Source organism: Triticum dicoccoides, chromosome 2B (assembly GCF_002162155.2).
Source record: "Triticum dicoccoides isolate Atlit2015 ecotype Zavitan chromosome 2B, WEW_v2.0, whole genome shotgun sequence".
In the NCBI taxonomy this organism is placed as follows: domain Eukaryota; kingdom Viridiplantae; phylum Streptophyta; class Magnoliopsida; order Poales; family Poaceae; genus Triticum; species Triticum dicoccoides.
In genome coordinates this window covers 181,863,932-181,877,892 of record NC_041383.1, presented here as the reverse complement: position 1 = coordinate 181,877,892, position 13,961 = coordinate 181,863,932, and the positions used below count along the sequence as shown (strand labels likewise).

Here is a 13,961-nt window from a genome sequence, read left to right as displayed (position 1 = left end):
CGATGGTAAATGTAGAGGTAGCGTGCCGACCGCGATCACATCGACTTTGGAACCATTTCCCATGCGCATCGTCACCTCGTCCTTAGCCAATCTTCGCTTAATCCATAGTCCCTGTTTCGAGTTGCAAATATTAGCAACAGAACCAGTATCAAATACCCAGGTACTACTGCGAGCATTAGTAAGGTACACATCAATAACATGTATATCACATATACCTTTGTTCACTTTGCCATCCTTCTTATCCGCCAAATACTTGGGGCAGTTCCGCTTCCAGTGTCCAGTCTGCTTGCAGTAGAAGCACTCAGTCTCAGGCTTAGGTCCAGACTTGGGTTTCTTCTCTTGAGCAGCAACTTGTTTGTTGTTCTTCTTGAAGTTCCCCTTCTTCTTCCCTTTGCCCTTTTTCTTGAAACTGGTGGTCTTGTTGACCATCAACACTTGATGCTCCTTCTTGATTTCTACCTCCACGGCTTTTAGCATTGTGAAGAGCTCGGGAATAGTCTTGTCCATCCCTTGCATATTATAGTTCATCACGAAGCTCTTGTAGCTTGGAGGCAGTGATTGAAGAATTCTTTCAATGACACTATCATCAGGAAGATTAACTCCCAGTTGAATCAAGTGATTATTATACCCAGACATTTTGACTATGTGTTCACTGACAGAACTATTCTCCTCCATCTTGCAGCTATAGAACTTATTTGAGACTTCATATCTCTCAATTCGGGCATTTGCTTGAAATATTAACTTCAACTCCTGGAACATCTCATATGCTCCATGACGTTCAAAACATCGTTGAAGACCCAATTCTAAGCCGTAAAGCATGGCACACTGAACTATCGAGTAGTCATCAGCTTTGCTCTGCCAGACGTTCTTAACGTTGTCAGTTGCATCAGCAGCAGGCCTGGCACCCAGCGGTGCTTCCAGGACGTAATTCTTCTGTGCAGCAATGAGGATAATCCTCAGGTTACGGACCCAGTCCGTGTAATTGCTACCATCATCTTTCAACTTTGCTTTCTCAAGGAACGCATTAAAATTCAACGGAACAACAGCACGAGCCATCTATCTACAACGAACATAGACAAGCAAAATACTATCAGGTACTAAGTTCATGATAAATTTAAGTTCAATTAATCATATTACTTAAGAACTCCCACTTAGATAGACATCCCTCTAATCCTCTAAGTGATTACGTGATCCATATCAACTACACCATGTCCGATCGTCACATGAGATGGAGTAGTTTCAACGGTGAACATCAATATATTGATCATATCTACTATATGATTCACACTCGACCTTTCGGTCTCCGTGTTCCGAGGCCATATCTGTTATATGCTAGGCTCGTCAAGTTTAACCTGAGTATTCCGCGTGTGCAACTGTTTTGCACCCGTTGTATTTGAACGTAGAGCCTATCACACCCGATCATCACGTGGTGTCTCAGCACGAAGAACTTTCACAACGGTGCATACTCAGGGAGAACACTTCTTGATAATTTTAGTGAGAGATCATCTTAAAATGCTACCGTCAATCAAAGCAAGATAAGATGCATAAAGGATTAACATCACATGCAATCAATATAAGTGATATGATATGGCCATCATCATCTTGTGCTTGTGATCTCCATCTTCAAAGCACCGTCATGATCACCATCGTCACCGGCGCGACACCTTGATCTCCATCGTAGCATCGTTGTCGTTACGCCATCTATTGCTTCTACGACTATCGCTACCGCTTAGTGATAAAGTAAAGCAATTACAGGGCGTTTGCATTTCATACAATAAAGCGACAACCATATGGCTCCTGCCAGTTGCCGATAACTTCGGTTACAAAAAATGATCATCTCATACAATAAAATATAGCATCATGTCTTGACCATATCACATCACAACATGCCCTGCAAAAACAAGTTAGACGTCCTCTACTTTGTTGTTGCAAATTTTACGTGGCTGCTACGGGCTGAGCAAGAACCGCTCTTACCTACGCATCAAAACCACAACGATAGTTCGTCAAGTTAGTGCTGTTTTAACCTTCGCAAGGACCGGGCGTAACCACACTCGATTCAGCTAAAGTGAGAGAGACAGACACCCGCCAGTCACCTTTAAGCACGAGTGCTCGTAACGGTGAAACTAGTCTCGCGTAAGCGTACGCGTAATGTCGGTCCGGGCCGCTTCATCTCACAATACCGCTGAGCCAAAGTATGACATGCTGGTAAGCAGTATGACTTGTATCGCCCACAACTCACTTGTGTTCTACTCGTGCATATGACATCTAAGCATAAAACCAGGCTCGGATACCACTGTTGGGGAACGTAGTAATTTCAAAAAAATTCCTACGCACATGCAAGATCATGGTGATGCATAGCAACGAGAGGGGAGAGTATAGTCCACGTACCCTCGTAGATCGTAAGTGGAAGCGTTATGACAACGCGGTTGATGTAGTCGTACGTCTTCACGATCCGACCGATCCAAGTACCGAACGTACGGCACCTCCGAGTTCAGCACACGTTCAGCTCGATGACGATCCCCGGACTCCGATCGAGCAAAGTGTCGGGGATGAGTTCTGTCAGCACGACGGCGTGGTGACGATGATGATGTTCTACCGGCGCAGGGCTTCACCTAAACTCCGCGATGATATGACCGAGGTGGAATATGGTGGAGGGGGCACCGCACACGGCTAAGGAACGATCTTGAAGATCAACTTGTGTGTTCTAGGGTGCCCCCTGCCCCCGTATATAAAGGAGGAAGGGGGGAGGTGCGGCTGGCCCCCTAGGGGTGCGCCTGGAGGAGTCCTACTCCCACCGAGAGTAGGACTCCCCCCTCTTGCCTTGGTGGAGAAGGAAAGGGGGGAGGGGAAAGAGGAAAGGCCCCCCCCCTTCCTTGTCCTATTTGGACTAGGGGGGAGGGGGCGTGTGGCCTGCCCTGGCTGGCCCTCCTCTTCTCCCTCATGGCCCACTAAGGCCCATTAACCCCCGGGAGGGTTCCGGTAACCCCCCGGTGTTCCGGTAAAATCCCGATTTCACCCGGAACCATTCCGATGTCCAAACATAGGCTTCCAATATATCAATCTTTATGTCTCTACCATTTCGAGACTCCTCGTCATGTCCGTGATCACATCCGAGACTCCGAACAAACTTCGGTACATCAAAACTTATAAACTCATAATAAAACTGTCATCGTAACGTTAAGCGTGCGGACCCTACGGGTTCGAGAACTATGTAGACATGACCTAGAAATATTCTCGGTCAATAACCAATAGCGGAACCTGGATGCTCATATTGGCTCCTACATATTCTACGAAGATCTTTATCGGTCAAACCGCATAACAACATACGTTGTTCCCTTTGTCATCGGTATGTTACTTGCCCGAGATTCGATCGTCGGTATCTCAATACCTAGTTCAATCTCGTTACCGGCAAGTCTCTTTACTCGTTACGTAATGCATCATCCCGTAACTAACTTATTAGCTACATTTCTTGCAAGGCTTATAGTGATGTGCATTACCGAGAGGGCCCAGAGATACCTCTCCGACAATCGGAGTGACAAAACCTAGTCTCGAAATACGCCAACCCAACATGTACCTTTGGAGACACCTGTAGTACTCCTTTATAATCACCCAGTTACGTTGTGACGTTTGGTAGCACCCAAAGTGTTCCTCCGGTAAACGGGAGTTGCATAATCTCATAGTTACAGGAACATGTATAAGTCATGAAGAAAGCAATAGCAATATACTAAACGATCAAGTGCTAGGCTAACGGAATGGGTCATGTCAATCACATCATTCTCCTAATGATGTGATCCCATTAATCAAATGACAACACATGTCTATGGTTAGGAAACATAACCATCTTTGATTAATGAGCTAGTCAAGTAGAGGCATACTAGTGACTATATGTTTGTCTATGTATTCACACATGTATCATGTTTTCGGTTAATACAACTCTAGCATGAATAATAAACATTTATCATGATATGAGGAAATAAATAATAACTTTATTATTGCCTCTAGGGCATATTTCCTTCATCCAACTCTTGAACTGTCCTTGGGTTTTGGCACTTCAAATTGACCCTTTCTCTTTGAGTCTGATTTCTGCCCTTCTTCTTGTGGAACACAGGGGGATCTATGTCTCTAGTGTATGTCCTTGTCCATAGGTCAAGTCCAGGAACTGGGTAGATCATTGGCTTGTAAGCTTCTAGGTACATAGGCTTCTTGAAGAACTCATGGACAAAATCTTCTGGTTGTTGTTTTGATTTATAGATTGCACAGACAGCATGGTTAAATGGTACACCTCTCATGTCCCATTTTTTGCAACCACATGTACAATTCTTCAAGTTCACAGCATATGATTTATCACCACTATTCACTTGATATAGATCAGGCTCTGCCATCATAGCTTTGCAATTCCTAGCCCATTCCTTTGACTCCTCCAACATCTCCATATATGTTGGGGTAATTGTCCATCTGGCTGATTCCTCCCCCCTGTTCTTTTTTCATTGAACTTCGCCATTAATTTGGACCTAGCCCCTTCAACCATAGTTTTAATGGGTTTGCCCCTAATATCCAAGATCATCCTATTGAACACCTCACTTATGTTGTTCACTACTAAATCAGTTTTACAAGTGGTATCCATAGAATATCTAGCCCATGTTTCTACAGGTATTTTCTTAAGCCAGACCCAAGCATCCTCACTTTCCTTTCTTATTTCTTCCATTGCCTCATCAAACCCATACTTTGTGTAAGAATAAGCTGGTGCATCCATATACTGCTTAAGTTCTTCTCCTCTAAATCCAGCACTTTGGAAATTTGCATATATATGCCTTAAACAGTATCTTTGAGGACAATTAGGAAATACTTGGTCAATGGCATTTAGCAGACCCTGGTTACATATATGATAGATCATTTAGCAGTTCTAGGATCAGCAACAGTTCTATGTTGTGCAACACACTTAATGAAGTAAGGAAATTAAATTAGACAAATAGTTTACAACATTACATACCTTTTGCCTGTCTGAAATTATTGTGTACTTTCCAAATTGTCCTTCTTCTCCACCAAGAACAATCTTCAATTGTGTTAAAAACCAACACCAAGTTGGAGTGTCCTCCTTCTCAACAACTCCAAAGGCCCGAGGGTATATATTGTTGTTTCCATCTCTGCCAGTTGCAGCTAAGATTTGTTGCCCTGTGTTTAGTTTCACAAAACACCCATCTAGACCTGAAATAGGTACAACATAAGAGATGCAACAATGTATATGTCAAAGAAAAATTGCTATAGAGACAAACATACCAATGAAAGGTCTACATCCTCTAAGAAAACCCTCCCTTTGTGTTGCAAGACAAATGAACAGCCTATGAAATCTGGGATTTTTGCTGGGGTGATCTCTCACAACTCTAATTGTTACAATGCATCTACTCCCAGGGTTTGTGTCCAAAACAACTTGAAGATAGTCTCTAATCCTAGTGTAATGTGCTTCCTGATCACCCTGAACAACACTGGGAGCTTGCTGCCCTGCCCTGTATGCCATCATCTTACCAACCTCCACACCATACTTCTCCTTTGTCTTGTCAATGAGTGTTTGAATTCCTGCTTTAGGATCTGTCCTGAAGCATTTTTCAACTGCTTTGGCCACAAACCTAGCAGGAACCTTGCAATTCTCACTACTTGGAGCACATGTATGCTCTAATTGGAGCTTCCTAATACAAAATGTTTTTTCTTGCCCAACTACAGATGCAACCATGTGAAAGGGGCAACCTTCAACTATGATCATGTCTTTGTTGTTCCTGTGGTAATGGAAGTTCCTTCTCTGTGTCACATGCAAGTTAACCAATGCTCTTCTAATCTGGTAAACATCAAGAAAACACATGTGCCAACAAATTTGTTCCTGTGGCATAAGCCTTTTTTCATCATACCATATCCTTGCTTTCTTCTTTTTTGCCCTGGACTTTCTCCCAAATGAGGAACAATACAACACTACTTCTTCATCAGAATCATTTCAAAGTTCATCATCTATATCTTCATCAGATAAGGGAATGTAGTCTGCCTCAAGTTTGGCTTGTGAACTGCAGTGTGATCTACTTGTTGGACCTCTTCTAATAGGTAATTTCTCAACTGGTGCTGCTTCAACAAACCCCTCTTCTTCATCCTCCTCGGCCTCACAAAACAGATCTTCTGGCTCTGAATCACCTTCATAAACCCTCTTCCTCTTAAGATCTTTTATTTTTTGGTGCAAATCTGCATCATCTTGCTCCTCTTCCTCTATCTCCTCTTCAGAGCTATCCACATCAATCTCCTATGTCTCCATCAACTCATCCTCTTCCATTCTTTCTTCTCCTTGTACTAATGGACTATCATCTGCAAACTCATTAAGAAAATCATCTAACTCTTTCACACCAGCTATGTCCCTCCTTTTTAACATTGCAACTCTCCTGAGTGAAGAGATATTGTCCATAGGAGTCCTCTGTGTGAGCACTAACAACTGGAGCACACATATCTGCTTCATGTTCACTGGTCTGACTTTGGTAGAGCACACCTGCATCATCTATATTGTACACCTTTGGAGAACCAATCTCAGAAATTGGAATCTGCTCTTCACATCCATCTCCAATGTTGATCTGCAACTTTGCCATCTCTGACTCTCTTCCTTTCATTACTGTGATAGTAACACACCTCTTCTCATACAATATCAACATTTCTTCTACATCTTCCTCAGATTGTATTAGCTCCATGCCTGCCATTCCTACACCCTCTTGCTTCACATAGTACATTGAATCCTTTTGATCATAGCCCTCTATCCCAATAATAGCTAACATGTTGATATATGTGATATCTGATTCACATAAGGTCCTTTCCAGACTGTCACAGCCTTGGAAATGAAACCTCATATCCCATGGTTCATCATCATCCAAACTTCAAGTTCAGTTAGCATTACATTCAGTTAACACCATTCAGTGAACAACAGATTCAGATAACAGTCAAGATTACATTCAGACAAACAACAAAGTGAACAGAAGATTACATTCAATTCAGTTAGTTGAGCTCAGTTAACAGTAAATTCAGTTAACCACAATTAAGCTCATATTCAATTAACAGTAAAAATCATTCAGTAAATTCAGTTAACCACAATTAAGCTCATATTCAGTTAACAGTAAAAATCATTCAGCAAATTCAGTAAATTTAGTAAATTCAGTTATCCACAATTAAGCTCATATTCACTTAACAGTACATTCACTTCATCATAATTATTCTGTTCAACTGTTGAAATTGAGATTCAAACCCTAATTCCTAAATTGAGATTCATACAGAGGAAAGAGTATAGCTACACTAGCAAAATCACTCAAAGTGTTCAACTACACTAGCATAATCACTCAATGTGTTCAACTACACTAGCAAAGTCACTCAAATTGTTCAACTATACACTAGCATAATCAAAAGGAAAATTTTGGAAACACTCACTCCACGCCGCCGAGGCCGGATGTGAAGTGGTGGCTCCGCCCTGGATTGGCCTTCCAGACCTGGGCCAGTTTGGCGGCCGCACATGCCTCAATGTCGTCGGACTTGAAGATGTTGTCATCCTTGCCGCGCTCATTTCTGCCGACGCCGGCGGATCGAGAGGCGCCAAACGTACCAGGGAGCATCGTCGGAGAGCGAGGAAGGACGGGGCGGCCACAGCGTCGGCGGTGGCAAGGTCACGGTTGTCCCTACCGTCACCGGATGCGCCTCCTTCGTCAACGCCGCCGCCGCCACCACCGGTCGCCATGCGGGAAGTGAGCTAGGACGACTAGATGCGATCTGGCGGAAATGGCTGGGTCGGGCCGGCTCGTTAGGTCATGTGTGACGCCGTCTAACGGCGCGCGTCATGGGCGCCGTCTCCCCCTGGCCACGTGGCGCCTCACAGCGGGCCCAACCGGTCAGTTTTCCACTCAAGCGGGTCAAACCGTGCGATCAATGTTATTTGAAAACTGTCAGCGCAAACGTGGTGGTTTTTTGCAATTCACTCACTTTAAAGTGTATTGGAAAGATAGAAGTTCACTCTTTTATGGACAAATTTTAAAGCCAAACTTACACTTTTCACCGGGCGGAGGGAATATTCATTTTCAATCGTGACAATACAACGAACACCAGAAATAATAAGATTACATCTAGGTCCACCGTTATGCTTCCTTTTTTTGCGAGAAAACTTTTGATCTATTCATTTTCAATCATGGCATTGCGAGAAAACTTTCGATCTATTCATTTTCAATCCTAGCGGTACAACGAACACCATAAATAATAACGGCCGCCGATAGACTTCCACCCGGCAAGTTTTGTGCATCCCCGCCCAAGGTACCGGAGCAAGCAAACATGCACGCCGAACACGGTTCCACGGAGAAAGGGCGGCAGTCACGCGAACCATGCAAATCACCGGAGACATAACCATGGCATGCTCCTATCTCGACCACAACAACATCAACAGCAATCAGAGACGATGCATATATACAACAAGAAGAAAAACGAAGTAACAGTGCTCCTTTTGATCTAAGAATGACATTTGCACATTACAAAAACCCATTAGCTACAGAGATGAACTTGCGGCCGGGCGTTCATTTCCCCTCCGGACGTTCTTGTATGATCCCACGATGTACTAATTGTCTGATCATGAAGCAAGGCAAAGCAATTTGATCGATGTGATGGTACTACTCTCGAAATCTTTCGTATCATGAGAGGGGGACGGGGGAGGAGGTCCTGGGCCTGTCTCGTTAGTGAGATACGTACGTCCACCACTTGTAAAGTCCAAACCCGTAGATCGTCGTGAGCACGGTCATCCTGAGTGGATACGGTTTAAATCTGCAGGAAACAAGGCAAAACAAATAAAAGATCAGTAGTTTCAGATGGAGCTACTTGTTTTTGTTTGTACTTCCTAGCGGCGTATCAAACTTGTTTCAACGGAAGCATAGTAAACAATAGTCCATAGTCCAGTTGAAGAACAAAGAAGTACTGTACTTAACACTTCGCATAACCACACATTCGCCTATATATCCCAATATAATACCAGGAAATTTCCTTTTTCATAATTCAGAATGCAACTGTGAGACCTAGTAGTTTGTACTAGCTGTGATTCACACAAAAAGAAGATTGGTATCTGGTATGGCAACCTACATTATATGTCCAATTCCAATAGGTGGCGCAGTGTTAGTTCCTACCCATTTATTCATGTTAGTTCCTAGTTCCTACCATATATTATTCGATCAGCTCTCTGGCTAGAAATTCTCAGCTATCAGTTGGTGACCTCTTTATCAGAAAAAGGAAAATCAGTTAGTGACCTGTGGAATAATGACCGACAACCTACTTGCATCAAGGTTACGCCAAATAGTTTGAAAAACCCGTGCAAAAACCTGAACAATTAAGTGATGAAGTAAAGGCTATCACATAGTTTCCTCCAAAATAGTTGTAGGACAGAAAGGAGACAAATTTTCACTATCTAAACAACATCACATAAAATCTTGACAGGCTATCACATACTTTCACAAGCATCGAGACACTATGAGGTGCTCTGCTATATAGATGTACCACTTAAGTAGTTCAACTGAAATAACAAAATTACCGCAAGCACAATCTGTTAAACCAAGGGTTGAGAAGATGTCTATTATTACTGCAAGTGCTATTTGCCCATGTGCTTCTTCTCAGCAACATGACACTACATAAAAAAAATTGGCTTCTGGATTCTTCCATTGACAGAAAATGGTTTCTCGTTGGCATTGAAGGTTTAGGCAGGTTTGACCATTCGATTGGTGTTTACCAACCAAGAACCACTACCAACTTATGCTAACAACTGCATAATAGTGACTCATTTTATTAAGTAGCTTTTCAGATGCTGACAACAGGATTGAGACATCAAAGCAGAGCTAGTCCAGCGACTATAGTCAGGGTCGGGACTAAAACACCCACAATGAGAATCCTTGGATACTGACACATCGCATAAACCATATTCCCTCATTTCACCTTGGATGCCGACACTAAAATGCTGCAAGGACATGCATGTTTGAATGATCAACTAAGCTATACACAAGCAACCCGATGAATTTGTGCATGTACTCATTCAGAAAAAAAAAACTCTTACTACAGAAATATGTGGCACTGTGGCAAGACATGAGTCATCTTGGATCAGCACTGCTCGTCAGACTAATTGAAGTTACAGTTGGTGCTACTTTATGCTACTACCTAAATTAGGACTTTTGTCATCTTGCCCATCCCTTCACCCAGGGCTTAGCAGCATCACCACAGTACTCCTCACATGTTATTTGGTATTTCATTTGTGAAAAAAGAAAATTCAGCCAAGGAAAATAGAATTGGACAACTCTAGGAAAAGTACAACAAAATAAACCTTGGTAGGAGTAACAATTAAAAAACCATTGTCCCTTGAGGCCTTGACAAAACTGATTTTTTCTACCTTGTACGTTACAATACACTGAGAGTAAAATCTATTTGAAGCTAATTATCTGTAACATAGTGCAGGTTGAACTACATTTTATTCTATTTGATGTTATGTGCCATTTTAAACCAGATTTTGCACATATTTATACCACATTTCAGCTCTTCAAGTGGTTCTGACATGATGGCCCCAATCGTTCGGGTTACGTGATACTTACTGCTTGACACATCGCAGGCCAACTAGGACATGCATATTGCAAATATATGCTTGAAGTGGCACACGCTGACCGGAGGTTTACGTCCGACATAGCAGGGCATCAACTCGTGGCTTCAACTTGTTTCCAGCCACCTTCCGTCGATCTCAGTTCCGCTCCTCGCAAGATTCTATTGTGCCCACAGCCGGTCTCTGCTAATCTAAACTTCGTTTTGCCACGTCATCGGCTAGCATCTGCCACGTCAGACACGTATTTGCAGAATACACGCCCACGTTGGCCTGCAATGTGTCGAGTAAAGAGCGCCACATCACAACGACGCGTGGGGCCCTCGTTTTAGAACTTTTTCAAATGCTAAAATGCAATTCAAAGTGAGATCATGTGTCAAAGCGGCAAAACAAATGATTCAACCTGTCGCCATGTAACAGATAGCTGGTTCAAACCGGAATTCACACGCACAATGACAAAATAATTGCCAAACCGGTACACATTTAAAGGACACATGCATCGTCCTGAAAGGTGATACCCGTTCATAAATCTGATCCACTAATCCAGTACCGGAAGCATCAACAACCCAATTGTTGTGCTAAGAACCAAGGTGGCAAGGACCATCGCATACTTGCTCGGTCCATTACACAATTTTGGACCTCTAGAGCATGCAAAGACACAACCAAACCCAACACCCAGCTGCCGTCCAGAACAAAGTCATAGGCCAGTGAGCCTTTCCCTCAGTAAAGCGGCAGGACCACCCAACAGCAACCCTATAATTTCGCAATTAAATTTAATTAAGAGTTAAGACCGGGCATCCCCATCGAAAATGGCGTTGATGTTGGGATGTTCTTCTTTCTAGATACAATGTTGCCATTGGGATGTGGAGATCATACTGCTACAGTATGATTGTAGAGCACTCACGCTAAATGACACAAGGTATACTCTGCACCCATCAATTGCTGTGAGTTTTGGATCGATGAACTTGTAATTTCAAACTCTAGAAAGACCAAACAGACAATCGATCTCTGGTTCTTTCGAATAAACCCAAATGAAGAACACATCAAACCACGCCTGTAGGATAATAGAAAACTAATTTTCAAAAAGGATAACAGAAGACTAATCTGTTTACCAATTTCTTGTCGAATCCGAGGCCATACGACACTAGAGCTCCCAAAAAAGGAGTAATATCTCAAACTTCATGCGATGGAATACCAAAATCGCAAGCTACGTGGCAAAAGTTGAGCCACGGAAAGCGCGCAAGCCTTGTCGTTCTTCTACCGTGTGTCCCAAACCCAATTCTGCCGCCAGGCCGCCACGAACTAACGAAACAGCGGCGAAATTTCACCACAAAATTCGGGACGGCCGTAAAATCGTATCCAGAAACAGGCGATGTCTGCCCCTCAACTACCCACAAATAAAGCAAAATAGCGTCAAGAGCGTCAAATCGTGGGGATCTCCGGCGCTGGACGATTCGCCGCGAATTCTCAGACGGATAGATCACGGGACAGGGGAGAGGGGGCGGGGCGGAAAGCTCACCTCCAAATGTCGTGCTCGCGTTCGGCGGCGGCGGCGGCGGCCGTGCGGCGGGAGGCGGGCATGGGGGTGAGCCACTGGGAGAAGTCGCGGTCGAAGAACTCCCAGTCCGGGAGCAGCACGCCGGCGATGGCCAGGATGCCGAAGATGTACGTGGCCAGCGCCTTCCGCACGGACGCCGTGGCCACCCCGGTCACCACGACGGCCGCCGCCAGCGTCACGAGGCTCCGCCGCAGCAGCTCGTCCCTCCCCAACATGCTTCCGGCGCCCGCTGCCCCCACCAGCAGCCCTCTCCGCCTCGGAACCTTCTCGAAGCTCCCCACCTCTGCCCACCCACGCCAAGGCAGCACGAGAAGCGCGTGTGCCTCCGCCGCGCGCTTCCTCTGTACAATTTGCTTTGGCTTTGGCTTCGGCTTTGCTGCTGCTAGCTCCTTCCTTCCTCCCTGACTCTCCTTCCTCTGTCTGGTGTGGGCTTAGCGACAGGAACTTAGGCCTTCTTTATGGCGTGGGTTTACCGGCCCGTTGGGCTGACATGCGGGCCCGGCTCGCCTGATCAGCCAGCCAGCCAGATGCAACTGCTCATCAGTTAATGATGCTGCTAACTAGTAAAAGCCCGAGCGGCATGGCTGCCGGAAATTCAAGATAAATTATACTTTTCCGAGCTCTGAATAATTCAACTACTTCTGTAGCTTGGAGTAGTATTTATTTTCAGCTCTGACTTTTGTGAATTCTAGATCAACAACTGCCACCTACTCACGTGTTTTGCGCAACTAAATGCGCACTGGGTATTCTAGTAAAATGCGGTTAAAATGGATATTTTTGACAGTACTCGAGGTACTCCCGCCCATGCAACTAAAGGCCTTTTTATTCGCTGATTTTTAAAACGTAGAAATAAGAAGAAGAAAAAAAAAACAGGATTGAAGTTACATGTCCACTTAAATCCTATGAAATTAGCATAGAGTGTTTGATGCCACATAAAAAAATAAAGAAACTGTAAAGGAAAGGTTGAAGTGGATGCTAGATTACCAATGAAATGTAGTACACGTGATCCGAAATGTTTTTATATGATTTAATCCTGGATCAAACTATCAACGTAAAAAAAAGCATTCTAAGAGCATCTAGAGACAGGGCTTCTCAAACCTCCCATATGTCCGACGGATGGTCTGGGTTTGAGTTATCTAATATGAGGTGGTTGGATGCAATGAAAGAAAAATGAGGGTGTCCGGTCACTGTTTACGGTCGAGACCGGCCGCATGTATGGACGTATCGGGGGTGGATTTGCCAAGTCCAACTGTAGATGCTCTAACCCTCTAAAAATCCTATTTAATTTCTTCAAAGGAGCCCTAAAGTTGTTTTTCGTGTTTGCCAGACAGTTGCGGATATCTATAGCTGCCTCTTAGACATGTGTTTGTAAAAATAAATTGAATTATGTGTAGGCAATGGTGCTTCTGTCTAGAGAAGAGGTGTCCCATTAAGCATCATTGTTATATAAATAAGCATGGGTATTTAAAAACCCGGTTTTTTCACGATCACATCTCTAAACACCGTGCATTGTACATCGCTTTAGCATACTAAGTAAAAAATTATCTATGTAACATATAACTAATAGAGAAAGATGATATAGTGAATTCTTATGTAAAAACATAGATGGCGCCAAATTCGTAGATCGTCAAATCTCATAGTATCGACCAATTAGATTTAAGTATTTTTAAGACCTCTTTATATGCAAATATCATAAGAGTGTCATGTAGTGTCATCCAAGAAAAAAAATACTATGTAACATTGCAATAAAGGATGACAGAGAAAAAGTCCATTATCATTTTTATG

At 43.6% G+C, this 13,961-nt stretch overlaps 1 protein-coding gene across 1 annotated transcript; it reads right to left on the bottom strand.

Moving 5' to 3' along the window:
• Positions 1 to 8,394: 8,394 nt before the first annotated feature.
• Positions 8,395 to 12,588, bottom strand: LOC119362931 (signal peptidase complex-like protein DTM1). Its single transcript, XM_037628212.1, has 2 exons — positions 12,138 to 12,588; positions 8,395 to 8,814 (listed from the first exon to the last, which is right to left on the bottom strand). The coding sequence occupies exons 1-2, from the start codon at positions 12,389 to 12,391 to the stop codon at positions 8,727 to 8,729; spliced, it is 342 nt and encodes a 113-aa protein (XP_037484109.1). The 5' UTR covers positions 12,392 to 12,588; the 3' UTR covers positions 8,395 to 8,726.
• Between the last annotated feature and the right edge of the window lie 1,373 nt (positions 12,589 to 13,961).